Source organism: Protomyctophum bolini (assembly GCF_963924005.1).
Source record: "Protomyctophum bolini genome assembly, chromosome: 8".
Classification (NCBI taxonomy): Eukaryota; Metazoa; Chordata; class Actinopteri; order Myctophiformes; family Myctophidae; genus Protomyctophum; species Protomyctophum bolini.
This window is the reverse complement of record NC_137869.1, coordinates 45815324-45827957: the sequence shown is the minus strand read 5'-3', so window position 1 is coordinate 45827957 and position 12634 is coordinate 45815324. Positions and strand designations below refer to the sequence as shown.

Genomic DNA, 12634 nt, shown 5'->3' with positions numbered 1-12634 from the left:
GGTTTTTATGCTAATTCACTTATTTCCATCGAAATAAGTAGTGAAGTGTGCCGCTTGGGATGCTATTTACATTATGAAGAGAGGATATATATATAAAAAAATCACACCTGTGTGAACTGAGTGGTGCAACTCCCCGAGTGGCGCGCTAGTACGAGCTTGCAGGTCTGCTATTTTTTGAAAAATGGAAGAACAACTGACATAGCTTTTTCAGAAAACTGTCAGACATTTATAGAATCTGATCTCAGGTCAGAATGGGTTAACAATATCTGCACGTGCCTGCATGCTCACACCCAGGACAAGCAGTGGGGCCCCTCCCCCATAGGGGTATAGAGCGTCGCAGTCCCGCCCCCCTTTCGTGACAACTCATGACAACAAACAAACACAATATTTTGGATCAACCAAATAATTACAGAGAGGGAAAAAAAACCAAAAAAAGTGTTGTAACCCATGCCGTTTTTTTTTCCTTTCCTTTCTAATTATTCGTTCGGCCCAAAGAATTGTGTTTGTTGTCATGATTTTGTCACGACAGGAGTCGGCTTTGTATCGCGGCGTATAAACGTCTTTAGATAAATACTCTTTGAAATGTCTACGAGGGAAATGAACGGGGGAATCGTTTCCTGGGCCCGCCCTGGTAGGGGGGCGGGGCTGTATAGCGATGCCACACCGCCACACTACTGCGTTCCGTGTCCGTCTACATTATACTGCAAACCGTGTGGCTGAGCTTAACCCGTTCTGACCTGAGATCAGATTCTAAAAAAAATGTCTTCTACACACATCCTGACAGTTTTCTGTCGGGTTTTTCAAAAATAGCAGACCTACAAGCCCATAGCGCGCCACCGAGTGGCGCGCCACGAGCTTGTAGGTCTGCTATTTTTGAAAAGTCTGCTATTTTTCAATGGCTAAAGCATAACGTAATGCTAACACCAAAAGGGGTTCCCGGCCCACAAAAGGCGCACCGAGCTGGAGCTGCATGCATGGGCACTTTTAACGGCATGTGAACGCCGATCGTCTCAGATCGACCAGGACGGAGGCATGTTTCAGCACCACGCACGCACGCGCACACACACACACACACACACACACACACACACACACACACACTGTTTAGCTGTGCCTTTTTTCCCCCCTTTCCCTGGTCCCTGTTTGTTATTACTTAATTTTCTACGAATCTAAAATACATTCATTCTAATAAAAAATAAAAAATGAAGGAACTGCATGCTTTCTATTCCTGAAAAGTTGCAAATGCGATAATGGAAGCCATCGCTCTCATTATAATACAAATATTGTTTAAAATCTGGAACTTCCTTTCCCTCAAACCGATTTTTCCCCAATAAAAGGCTATATATTCAGCAGGCAGCAGGCTATGAGAGAACGAGGCATGCTTATATTGATATTTTTCCGGTTTGAGGGAAAGGACGTTCCAGATTGATGGTTCCTGCCTGATGACTACAAAACAATGACTACAACATGACTTAACGATAGCATCCTGATGACTACAAAACAATGACTACAACATGACTTAACGATAGCATCCTGATGACTACAAAACAATGACTACAACATGACGTAACGATAGCATCCTGATGACTACAAAACAATGACTACAACATGACGTAACGATATCATCCTGATGACTACAAAACAATGACTACAACATGACGTAACGATATCATCCTGATGACTACAAAACAATGACTACAACATGACGTAACGATATCATCCTGATGACTACAAAACAATGACTACAACATGACGTAACGATATCATCCTGATGACTACAAAACAATGACTACAACATGACGTAACGATATCATCCTGATGACTACAAAACAATGACTACAACATGACGTAACGATATCATCCTGATGACTACAAAACAATGACTACAACATGACGTAACGATATCTTCCTGATGACTACAAAACAATGACTACAACATGACGTAACGATATCATCCTGATGACTACAAAACAATGACTACAACATGACGTAACGTCAAAATGAACACTTACATAAACAGGAGCTCTACAGTATGGGCTCCTGCCCTAATATGAGCCACATGGATCTGCAAGAGCTTATACTTATATATATTATAATGTGTTAAATGTGTGTTTTATTCATTGAAATAAGCCCCGTGGTGCCGCCCTAAAAGGATCCCCGGTGGCTAATAAGACTCACATAGTGCCTTAATACATCATACTGTGATTAAACATTAAAAGAAACACCTTAAATATTTGATTTACCATATAAGATGGTTCATCTTTCACTCAATAGGGAAATTAATGAAAGCATAGGCCTATATATATCTATATATATATATATATATACACATTCGATGCTCATAGTCATATTAACCTTAGGAAGTAATAAGTTGGCCCGCAAACGCATCCAGAAGAGGTTGAGGAAACCACGTTGTGTGTGTGTGTGTGTGTGTGTGTGTGTGTGTGTGTGTGTGTGTGTGTGTGTGTGTGTGTGTGTGTGTGTGTGTGTGTGTGTGTGTGCGTGCGTGTGTGCGTGTGTGTGTGTGTGCGTCTGATATTAAATTAGCAGGGATCAGCCCTTTATGTAACTTCAATATCCGCCTATCGTTGACATCATATCTTTTTTTTGCACAGGTGAATTTTTTAATTTTTTATACTAAGACCGGTTCCCAACCTTGGGTCTGGGGACCCTCAGGGGGTCCAAATGGAGCCCTTTAAGGGTCTGTAACTGAACCAAATGGACCCCTACAGGTCTGTAACTCTGAGAGTGTAACACATGGAACCAAATGGACCCCTACAGGTCTGTAACTCTGAGAGTGTAACACATGGAACCAAATGGACCCCTACAGGTCTGTAACTCTGAGAGTGTAACACATGGAACCAAATGGACCCCTACAGGTCTGTAACTCTGAGAGTGTAACACATGGAACCAAATGGACCCTTACAGCCAGTTCTGTAACTCTGAGAGTGTAACACATGGAACCAAATGGACCCTTACAGCCAGGTCTGTAACTCTGAGAGTGTAACACATGGAACCAAATGGACCCTTACAGCCAGGTCTGTAACTCTGAGAGTGTAACACATGGAACCAAATAGACCCTTAGTTACAGGTCTGTAACACAAGAGAGTGTACACATGGAACCAAATGGACCCTTACAGGTCTGTAACTCTGAGAGTGTAACACATGGAACCAAATGGACCCTTACAGGTCTGTAACTCTGAGAGTGTAACACATGGAACCAAATTGACCCTTACAGCCAGGTCTGTAACTCTGAGAGTGTAACACATGGAACCAAATGGACCCCTACAGGTCTGTAACTCTGAGAGTGTGACACATGGAACCAAATGGACCCCTACAGGTCTGTAACTCTGAGAGTGTACTTATGGAACCAAATGGACCCTTGCAGGTCTATTTTGTTTCATTTTACACTCTCAGTTCAGTTACAGATCTAATAAGTGGTTACCAACCAACTCTCCACCACCTCGGAGGAAAGCCTGCTCTCTGTTTCAAAAGTCTGTATGATCCTGTCGGGAGCGGATGATATCATTACGTCATGTTGTATAGTATCGTTTTGTAGTCGACAGGCAGGAACAAACAGGCGGCAACTTTATTTATCAATAAAAGCTCTCGTAAAGTAAAGCCTGTAGCTTTTATTGAGAATAAAATCGGTTTGAGGGGAAAAGGAAGCCGCCGCCTGTTGTTCCTGCCTGTCGACTAGTACAAAACAATACTATACAACGTGACGTAACGATATCATCATATACCCTAAATGAAATGGTGCCCAGGCTATACTGTAGTAGTAGTGGGGGTAGTGAGCTTGGATGGTAACCACAAGGTTCCCAGCTCGATCCCTGTGGGCTCCCCCGGAGTTAGTCCCCGAAGTGTCCTTGAGCAAGACTCTCTGAACCCCTTAAATTGCTCCCGATGTGCAGGTTTTAAGGTGCCTTGCATGGTTTCCGCCGCCATCGGCCAGGCCTATAATAAACAACCCACATATAAAGCAGGATGGATAAGGAGCTTTTGCACAAAATAACACCTGGACCTCTTTGGTGGGGACGTAACGACTACAAAGAAATGTAAGAAAGCCTTTTAGTATGGAATTCTCCTTTAATGTAACTCTGAGAGTGTACAAATGGAACCAAATGGACCCGTTAGGGTCCATTTGCTGAATTGTCATTTAGCTGGGGGACCCCTGGGGGTCCCCGTACCCCACTTTGGTAACCACTGCTATTCATATCATCAGGCTATCCACACTTTTCCTGGGCTGTGTGTGCTCCAGTTCCTGTTGATTTCATTGGATATCATTGGTCATCTGACCAGTTTCATTGGCTTTCATTGGATCAAATCGACAGGAACTGGAGCACACACAGCCCAGGAAAAGTGTGGATACAGTCCATGTCTGCTTGGCTTTATGCCGGGGGGAAAAAAACCCAAACACGGGCGACTGCCACGATATCTGTCTGTTGTATACTTGTATTTTGTAGTCTTAGTCCTAGTGTTTCCTGTTTTCCCTATAGTTATACTGTTTCCTGTGTTGTCTCACCTCCCTGTGATTAATACGTTCCTCCACCTGTGTCCTGTTAGTCTCCCAGCCAATCCCAGTGTTGATTGTATATAGTTCTGTTGCACCTGTGTCCATAGTCTATATAAACCTCCCCTGTGTTCAGTGTTCCCTTGTCAAGACTATAAGTTATTGTTACGTTGTGTTCCTGCCTGTATACCTAGTGAGCTGTTAATAAATTACTGGACTTAGATCTGCCTGCCTGCCTGCCGTGTTCTGCTTCTATGGGTCCTCACCTGACATCCACCGTGACAGCGACTTGGCAAGCTGTATACGTCCGAAAAGGACCTGATCTCAGATCTGATCCACAACAAGCTGTCGATGCCTGCCTGCAGCCCCCCCCCCCCACAAAAATACAGAGAGCAGACCTGCTATATATACCAATAGAATAAAGCTGCCTGGCCCGGGCGGTTATAGCTCAACCGTCTGGGTAGGTTAACCTAGGCTGCCGAGCCAGCCGGACGGACAGACGGACGGCGTACCGCGGGTTCGACTCCCGAGCCCGACGGACCTTTGCCTATACGTGTCATCTTTCTCTCCCTGTCCTGTCTAATTACTGTAGCCTACCCTATATCAATAAAGGCAACAAAAAAGCTGTATGTATAGTAAATAATAAAGCAGCCGCTCGTCGGCTACACTACAGTATAGGCTATACTATTATGAGACCTGGTCTGTCTAGTCTAGGACAAGCTGCTGTCGCTCGGGGAAAATAACATTTTGGAGCTATACAGTAACAGTTATGCATGGATGGATGCACCCTCGTAAGACAACGGATTATAACAAGCAGTCTACATATGTCTGTAATAAATTAACTATAGAATAGATATAGCCTCTAACACGCACGCACGTCGCACGCGCACACACACACACACACACACACACACACACACACACAGAGGGAGAGAGAGCTCTCAGTCCGACCTATATATTAAAGCGGTTCCCCTTCAGCCTGCTCGGGTACAATATGAAATATGATTATGATATCAAACTATCACATTATCACATGCATAAACACACACAAACACCGACAGACAGCAGGCAGGCAGGCAGACAGAGAGTGCGTGTGTGTGTGTGTGTGTGTGTGTGTGTGTGTGTGTGTGTGTGTGTGTGTGTGTGTGTCCCATATAGACAGACAGACAGACAGACAGACAGACAGTCTGGTCTAAACGCAGCCCTCGGTCCCTACTCGGAGCTACAGAATGAGCTGCAGGGACTGACTGAGCTAGGGAACGTACCGGGACTATAGGATGAAAACGGAGCGCAGTGCAGCCTTGATGAAACACGTAATATGAGACCAAATGAAACCATTATACGATCTCCATTCCTACTTGAACAGAAAATCAAATAACTGCTCTATAGCTACTAGGCTAGTCTATACTCACCGATAACACGTATCGCGTTGGCTTAGCATCTTATGAACAAGAGTATCTCCTGGAAATGAGGCGTTTTTACATTCATATAATGTATACCGTCCCCTGGTGAAATAATAAGAAATAAAAGCCTTCCTTTACCTGTAATGTTCCCAGCAGCAGCACGAGGGACCATATAAACCCCAAGCGATGCATTGTTGTTGTCATGTTATTATCCATTTATCCAAGCAGTACAGAAAAAATAAAATGATACAAATAAATCCTCTCTCGGGAAAAAATAATAATTAAATAGATTCCGTTCGTTTGCTCGTTACGTTCCGTTCCGTCCGTTCCGTTCCGAAGGTTTTTACTAGAGTCGTTATTCTGAGAAGCAGCGAGGAGCAGCCTGCGTTCTCTCTAGCTCTCTCTCTCTCTCCTCTCCTTCTGCCGTGTGTGTGTGTGTGTGTGTGTGTGTGTGAGAGAGAGAGAGAGAGAGAGAGAGCGAGAGAGAGAGAGGGGGGGGTACTGGTTGGCTGGTACTGAAGCTGATCCACTTACACACTGACTCACCACCACACTCTCTCAATGTCGCCCTCTGGCGGAGATCATTGGAGGGACATGATATATCAGTGAGAGAGAGAGAGAAAGAGAGAGAGAGAGAGAGAGAGAGAGAGAGAGAGAGTGATGGACAGCCTGCAGTGGACAGAAGAGCCGGGTCGGGTATATCTGGCTGAACAGGGTCACTAACTTGCTGTTATATTTTTTTGTTCATGTATTTTCATTGTTATACTGTAGGCTATTGCTTGTTGTTCATTATCGTTGGGATGTTTGTTGTTGTGTCTGCACGTGCGCGCAATGTCGACATTTGTTTTGTTATGTATGCTTTGGCAATTTAGAACATATTGTTTTATCATGCCAATAAAGCGAGACAAAGAAGGAAGGAAATAAGTAAAGAAAGGCTGACCGGCCGGCGTTCTTAAAATAAAATGTAAATAAACAAGAAATTATCACATAGTGATATTCGTCAGGTGAAAGAAGCACTGGTGTCTTTATTTAGTAACGAACGCTCCTCTCAACCGGCCGGTCTCAATCATAACATTACATTACGTTACGTAACATTGGGTGTCTCTGAAGTGTTCTGTTACCTGCTTCCGGTTACCTGTTTACTGGTCATGTGACCCTGAGTAACCAATACATGACGGCAGTATGACTCATGTATGACTATAGGTCTTCTACATTTCACGAGCTGTTAAGTAACAGTAAACTCACATACTTAAATCTAGCACTAAACATTCTGGACTCTGAACTGACTGTGCTTTAGGGCAGAGCGCTCTGCATTATGCCCTTAGAGTAGCCTATATATTAGTAGAGACGCCACCGGATTTCTCCTCCCATCCACTTGGATTAAGTTGCTCAAAAGCGCATGAGGCGATTTCACTTCCGGGTATAGGAACAGAGTGCATTCTGGGATGGATTGGGCCAAATTGTGAGCGCGCTGTGCCGTTGACTGTCATTGCACGCGTTCACGTATGAAACAGCCGTTCACGTGTCATCATGAACGTGCGCAATGATAGTCAACGGACCAGAATTGGCCCAGCAGCGCTGCAATACCAAATTCGGCCACTATGTCCATTTCGCCTCAGGGTTTCCTCCGGGTGCCGCCTCTATAGAGCGCCGCAGTCCCTCCCCCTTTCAGAACAACGAGTGGCCCAGGAAATGAATTGCAATGCATTTGTGCCATATAGGCATTTCGTGCTTTATTTATTTAAAGACCTTTTAAGCGTCGTAACGAAGCCAACTCTTGTCGTACACAAATCATGACAACACACACAATATTTTGTGTGTGCTCCGGTCTCTATCCTTTTATTACTCTGTTTTAGGCGGAACAGACCAAAAAACAGGAAGTATATGTGCTAACGTTGTTGTCGAGCAATGATATAATTGATTTACCATGAAATGGTAAATCAATTACTGTATACATCTGTATGTTTAAAGCAAGCTATTGTTGTCGTCCGTGTATCCATTTCCTTTGTAACCTGAAATGGTATGAACACGTGTATGACGTTGCAAACTTTGGTCAGGATGTGAAAACAAACCCCCTGATTAGTACGCAGACACGTAGCTATAGCTAGCACACAATGTAGAATTCAAGTTGTTTGGTGCTGACATGCATATGAGGCTGAAAGTATATGAGTGGGAAAGGAAGTCTATTAGGCAGGCGGGCAGGCAGGCAGGCGGGGGGACAGGCAGGCAGGCAGGCAGGGAGAGACATGTTGTGAGCTTGTAGATCCACTCTTTTTCCAAAAGCTTTGTCAGTTTGAACCATTTGAGTACTATAGCTTTGGCACTGGATGAACATTTTGAGGCCAATACGTTTGTGAATACAAAACCTTTTACTTGTAACATTATTATTATTAGTAGTAGTAGTAGTATTCTTCCATGTATGTTTTGTGATTCTATTTTACAGCCGGGTCCAAATCTAGAGTTACAATACCATCCAATTAATCCAAATTGCATTTGGTATATCGGTATCTGTGATACAGGGGTAAGGGGGTTGACACTATGGCAGGTAAATACAATGTTGGGACATGTGGAGTTTGCTTTGGAGTTGGCCAAGCAAGTGCACATTTGAATGAGGAGTCTGCTATAAACACAACACGAGATATATAGCTAGATAGCTGTAAACACAACACGAGATCACGACAATGGTATCGGTATTCGGTATCGGCTAACACAGAAATTGAGGTATCGGATCGGAAGTGAAAAAAGTGTGACAAAATCGGGACATCCCTAATTTGCAAGCATTGCTCTTTCAAACTGCAAAGGTTTTGTGTGATAAAAAATCCACCGTAGACATGCTATTATGAGCTACTTTGTCGAGGAATTATGTGCAGGTGATTCTTTTTCCTCCGAGTGTTGGAGTTTGGTTGTTTGGAAGCGCTCGTCGTATAAGTCACTGAGCAGCCCTGTGTAGCCTACCGCCTGTTTCGAATTTGCACACAATGCAAGAGGCAGTAGCACGACCCGTTAATAAAAACAAGTGCTTATAGACTTTATAGAGACTCTGCGAGCGAACATGGGAGGAGGGTGGGCGGACGACGATGTCGCTCCACGGCGCGTTGTCGCTCGCGGTATGTCAGGACAGTCTCATTGAAACACAAGTATTCCTAATGACATGTCGTCGTTCGCTCGCTCGCTCGCATCGCTGGCACTGTCAGCGGAGGTGCGAGGACGGTTGCACGGCCCAGGCTTATACATGTCCATGAGATAGATTATGAGTGCAGTCTGCTACCATTTGTTAGAACCCCCTCCCTCCCTCCCCACGAGGCACCACAAACAGACATCACCATGGGGGATAGAGATGTCACCGCTGCCCAACGCCTCGCCCAATTTATTGAAGCGACCTGAACCAGAAACACACATCGTTCCTTTTATAAGCCTCAGGTGGCTCCGAGTTGGAGGAGAGAGTTATATTAAAACGCTGTATGGTCCACAGGGCTGTGAACACGGCCTGTTCGCGTCCCTTCGGGCAGGAGGCTGCACGGTGTCAAGGCCAGCACCGCCAGGGAGAAGAACAGCTTCTTCCCTGTAGCTGTGATAATCAACTGTGACCTTGCTTTGCACTATCGTATAGTGAGCTGTGAGACTGCACGTGAACTCTGCATTATAAACTTGAACACATTAACTGTTTCTTTCTCAACAAATAAACTATAGACAGCTATGTGTGTGTCCCGGTGTCCGAGCACGGAAATAGCATATTGTCACCACCAAGTGTCACTGTTGTGCAGCCTAACACACACACACACACACACACACACACACACACACACACACACACACAGTGCAGCGCAGTGCAGCACCACTCAACTCAGACAGGTCTGATTTTAAAATCAGACCTGAGTGGTGAGTGGTGCTGTACTGTACTGTACTGTACTGTACTGTACTGTACTGTACTGTACTGTACTGTACTGTACTGTACTGTACTGTACAAGCTCTCCTCCCTGGCCTCTGTCTGTGTGTTAGGCTGCACAACAGTGACACTTGGTGGTGAAGTGGAAACCGAGCTACACTTCCTAACCATCTGCCCATTGTACCAAGACATCAGAGACACATACTTCCCACAGATTACAACCACACACGGAGATTTTGAAAACATGACCAATGACAAAAAACTCCCATATCTGCTGGGCGAAGTACAACAATGTGCAAACACAGCAGCAAGATTTGTGAGTTGCTGTGATAGGAGAAGTATATCAAATGGAACACAACCACCCTAAAGACTAATAATTGTGTATATTCCTGCACTATACCTGCATCGAGTTATCTTGGTACACAGAAGTTGATCTATTGAAGATTCTGACCTTCAAAGTACATATTTTTTGTTTTGATTGTATTGCTGTATTGTTGTATTGTTCTTTCTGCTTTGGCAATGTAAACGTATGTTTTCTCATGCCAATGAAGCCCTTTGAATTGAATTGAATTGACAATATGCTAGATCGCCTTTTGAAATGACTGGGTGGCGTCTCACATTCTCTCACCTAGGGATAGGTGGACCAAAGGAGAAGTTCCCAGCTGCTATAGTTGTAGCAGCTATTTGGTTTTTTTGTTTTATTTTTTGTGAAAAGTCATGATGAAATATTAAAGAAGAGTACCCCAAGTTGCCATGTATTGTTGTACTTCAATATATCTTTTATGAGAAATAAATGTTTTATGTGTGGAGTTTGCATGTTCTCCTCGTGTCCCCTAGGGTAGGTACCCTCACAAAAAAAAAAGCAGTAATCCTGGTCTCTAAACTGCCTCCCCCTGGCCAGCCGGGGCGCCTGATGGAAAGGAACTGGTCGGAATAACGTGTTACTACCACGCGCAACTTTCCGGCCGGGGGAAACTCTCCCATGTCAGGCTCCTCATGCATAGAAGGAAGCATGAGGTCAGTCCGCTTTAGTTTCCATTTAATTTTCGTCAGTGAAGAAAGGGAGTGGACAAACATTTCATAGATTTAAAAACAACACTGTGTAGGAAACTCACTGGAAACTTTCTGCTACACCAGGGGGTCTGTAACTCTTGTATTGTGTAAAGAGTCACGTGATGTTTGGCATGGATAAAAAACATGAAAGGACTCCTGGTGGTCCTATAACAGGTGGATGTGAACAATTTGGCGCAGAGGTTATGCTCTGGCATAGTGTTTGTGTGTGTGTGTGTGTGTGTGTGTGTGTGTGTGTGTGTGTGTGTGTGTGTGTGTGTGTGCGTGCGTGCGTGAGTGCGTGCGTGCGCCCATGCGGGTAGCTGCGCGCGCTCGCATGTATGTGTCTGTGTGTGCGCGTGCACGTGTCATTATGTCTGATGATGATGCATTGACCCACATGATGATAAAAAGACGTTTGTCCAGAATAAAGTCGGACAATTACTATAGTGTGGTTGTCTCTGGCAACCACACTATAGCGTGTGTTCAGTGGAGCGGATATCTCCACCAGGGCGGGTGGAACTCCATATTTGGACAAGTCTGATGTCATCAAGATGACGTTGTTACTTGTAGGTCTGTACCAATATATAAGTGGGCGGTGTGAGAAATGTGACTGCATTCTGTTTTCCAGGCTTGTCTTTGTATGTAAAATGTTGAGGTGGATTGTGAATCTGAACGGACCAGGAAGATGTTATTCAGCGGTGACAGTCGGACACAAGGTGTACGCGATTAGATGGTGCAACAGTAATGTGAACAACAGTGACCAGGTTGAAGTTCACGTATTAAACACAGTGTCTTTGCGCTGGAGGAAGGTGCCTCTGATGACAACTGGAAGAGAACCTCAACTTGAGGTTCCATGCTGGGGCCACACAGCTGTGCTGATTGAATATATTGTCTACCTCTGGGGAGGGTGGACTGACGCAGGTTACTCCAACGTTCTTCATGCATTTGATGTCGACGCCCACAGATGGTTCAAACCACTGGTTTCTGGGACTGTTCCAGAGGGGAGGAGGCACCACTCAGCCTGTTCCTTGGGGACGGCCATGTATATTCATGGAGGAATGAGCCATATTGGTGTAACTGGTTGCACTAATGACATCTACAAGTTGGACACCACCACAATGGTCTGGACTTTAATTAACACCAGAGGAACTCCAGCTCCTGCTTCATGCAATCACTCTTCCACCATCATCGGGACAAAGATGATTGTATTTGGAGGCTGGGGGGGTCAGTACAACAACACCTGCAGAGTGTTTGACACAGAGACCAACCACTGGGTGAACACGCCTTCTGCACAGCTTCTTCCAGAAGGATGTTGTCGTCATTCAGCCTTTACCTTCAACGGAGAGCTGTACATATTTGGTGGCTGGAACAGTAACCAGTTCAATGATCTGTGGAAACTCAGTCCAGAGACCTTCTCCTGGAAGAAGGTGAACCTCAAGGGGAAAGGACCGCCTCCGTCGTCTGGGATGTGCTGTTGCATGATGGGAGATCGTATCATCCTCTTTCGAGGAGGACACAAATCCACTGACCTGTATGTGTTGGACTTCAGTCCTAGCCTCAAGACATTATGTAAGCTAGCAGTTATTCTGTACGGTCTGGAGCAGTCGGGCCTCACTCACGACATCAGGTGGGAACTGGCAGCCATGACTACCAACAGCAACAACTGGAACAAATAACGTGAGTGTTCTCACTGGATGCTGAAGATCTTCATATACTGGCAACACATGAGCAGCCAGAGCTGCCTCGCTGAATGGGTAGAGAGGCCGCTTGGGGAAAAAA

At 44.9% G+C, this 12634-nt stretch overlaps 1 protein-coding gene across 1 annotated transcript in view; it reads right to left on the bottom strand.

Annotated features, from left to right (window-relative positions):
• The window catches only part of LOC308320302 (cadherin-2-like), a gene marked incomplete at both ends in the record, with an annotated part of 172678 nt that extends 160325 nt beyond the window's left edge, over positions 1-12353 (bottom strand). The window contains one exon of the mRNA XM_080770615.1: positions 12267-12353. Coding sequence (XP_080626741.1) covers positions 12267-12353 — 87 coding nt within the window. The remainder of the gene's footprint in view (positions 1-12266) is intronic.
• Positions 12354-12634: the final 281 nt, after the last annotated feature.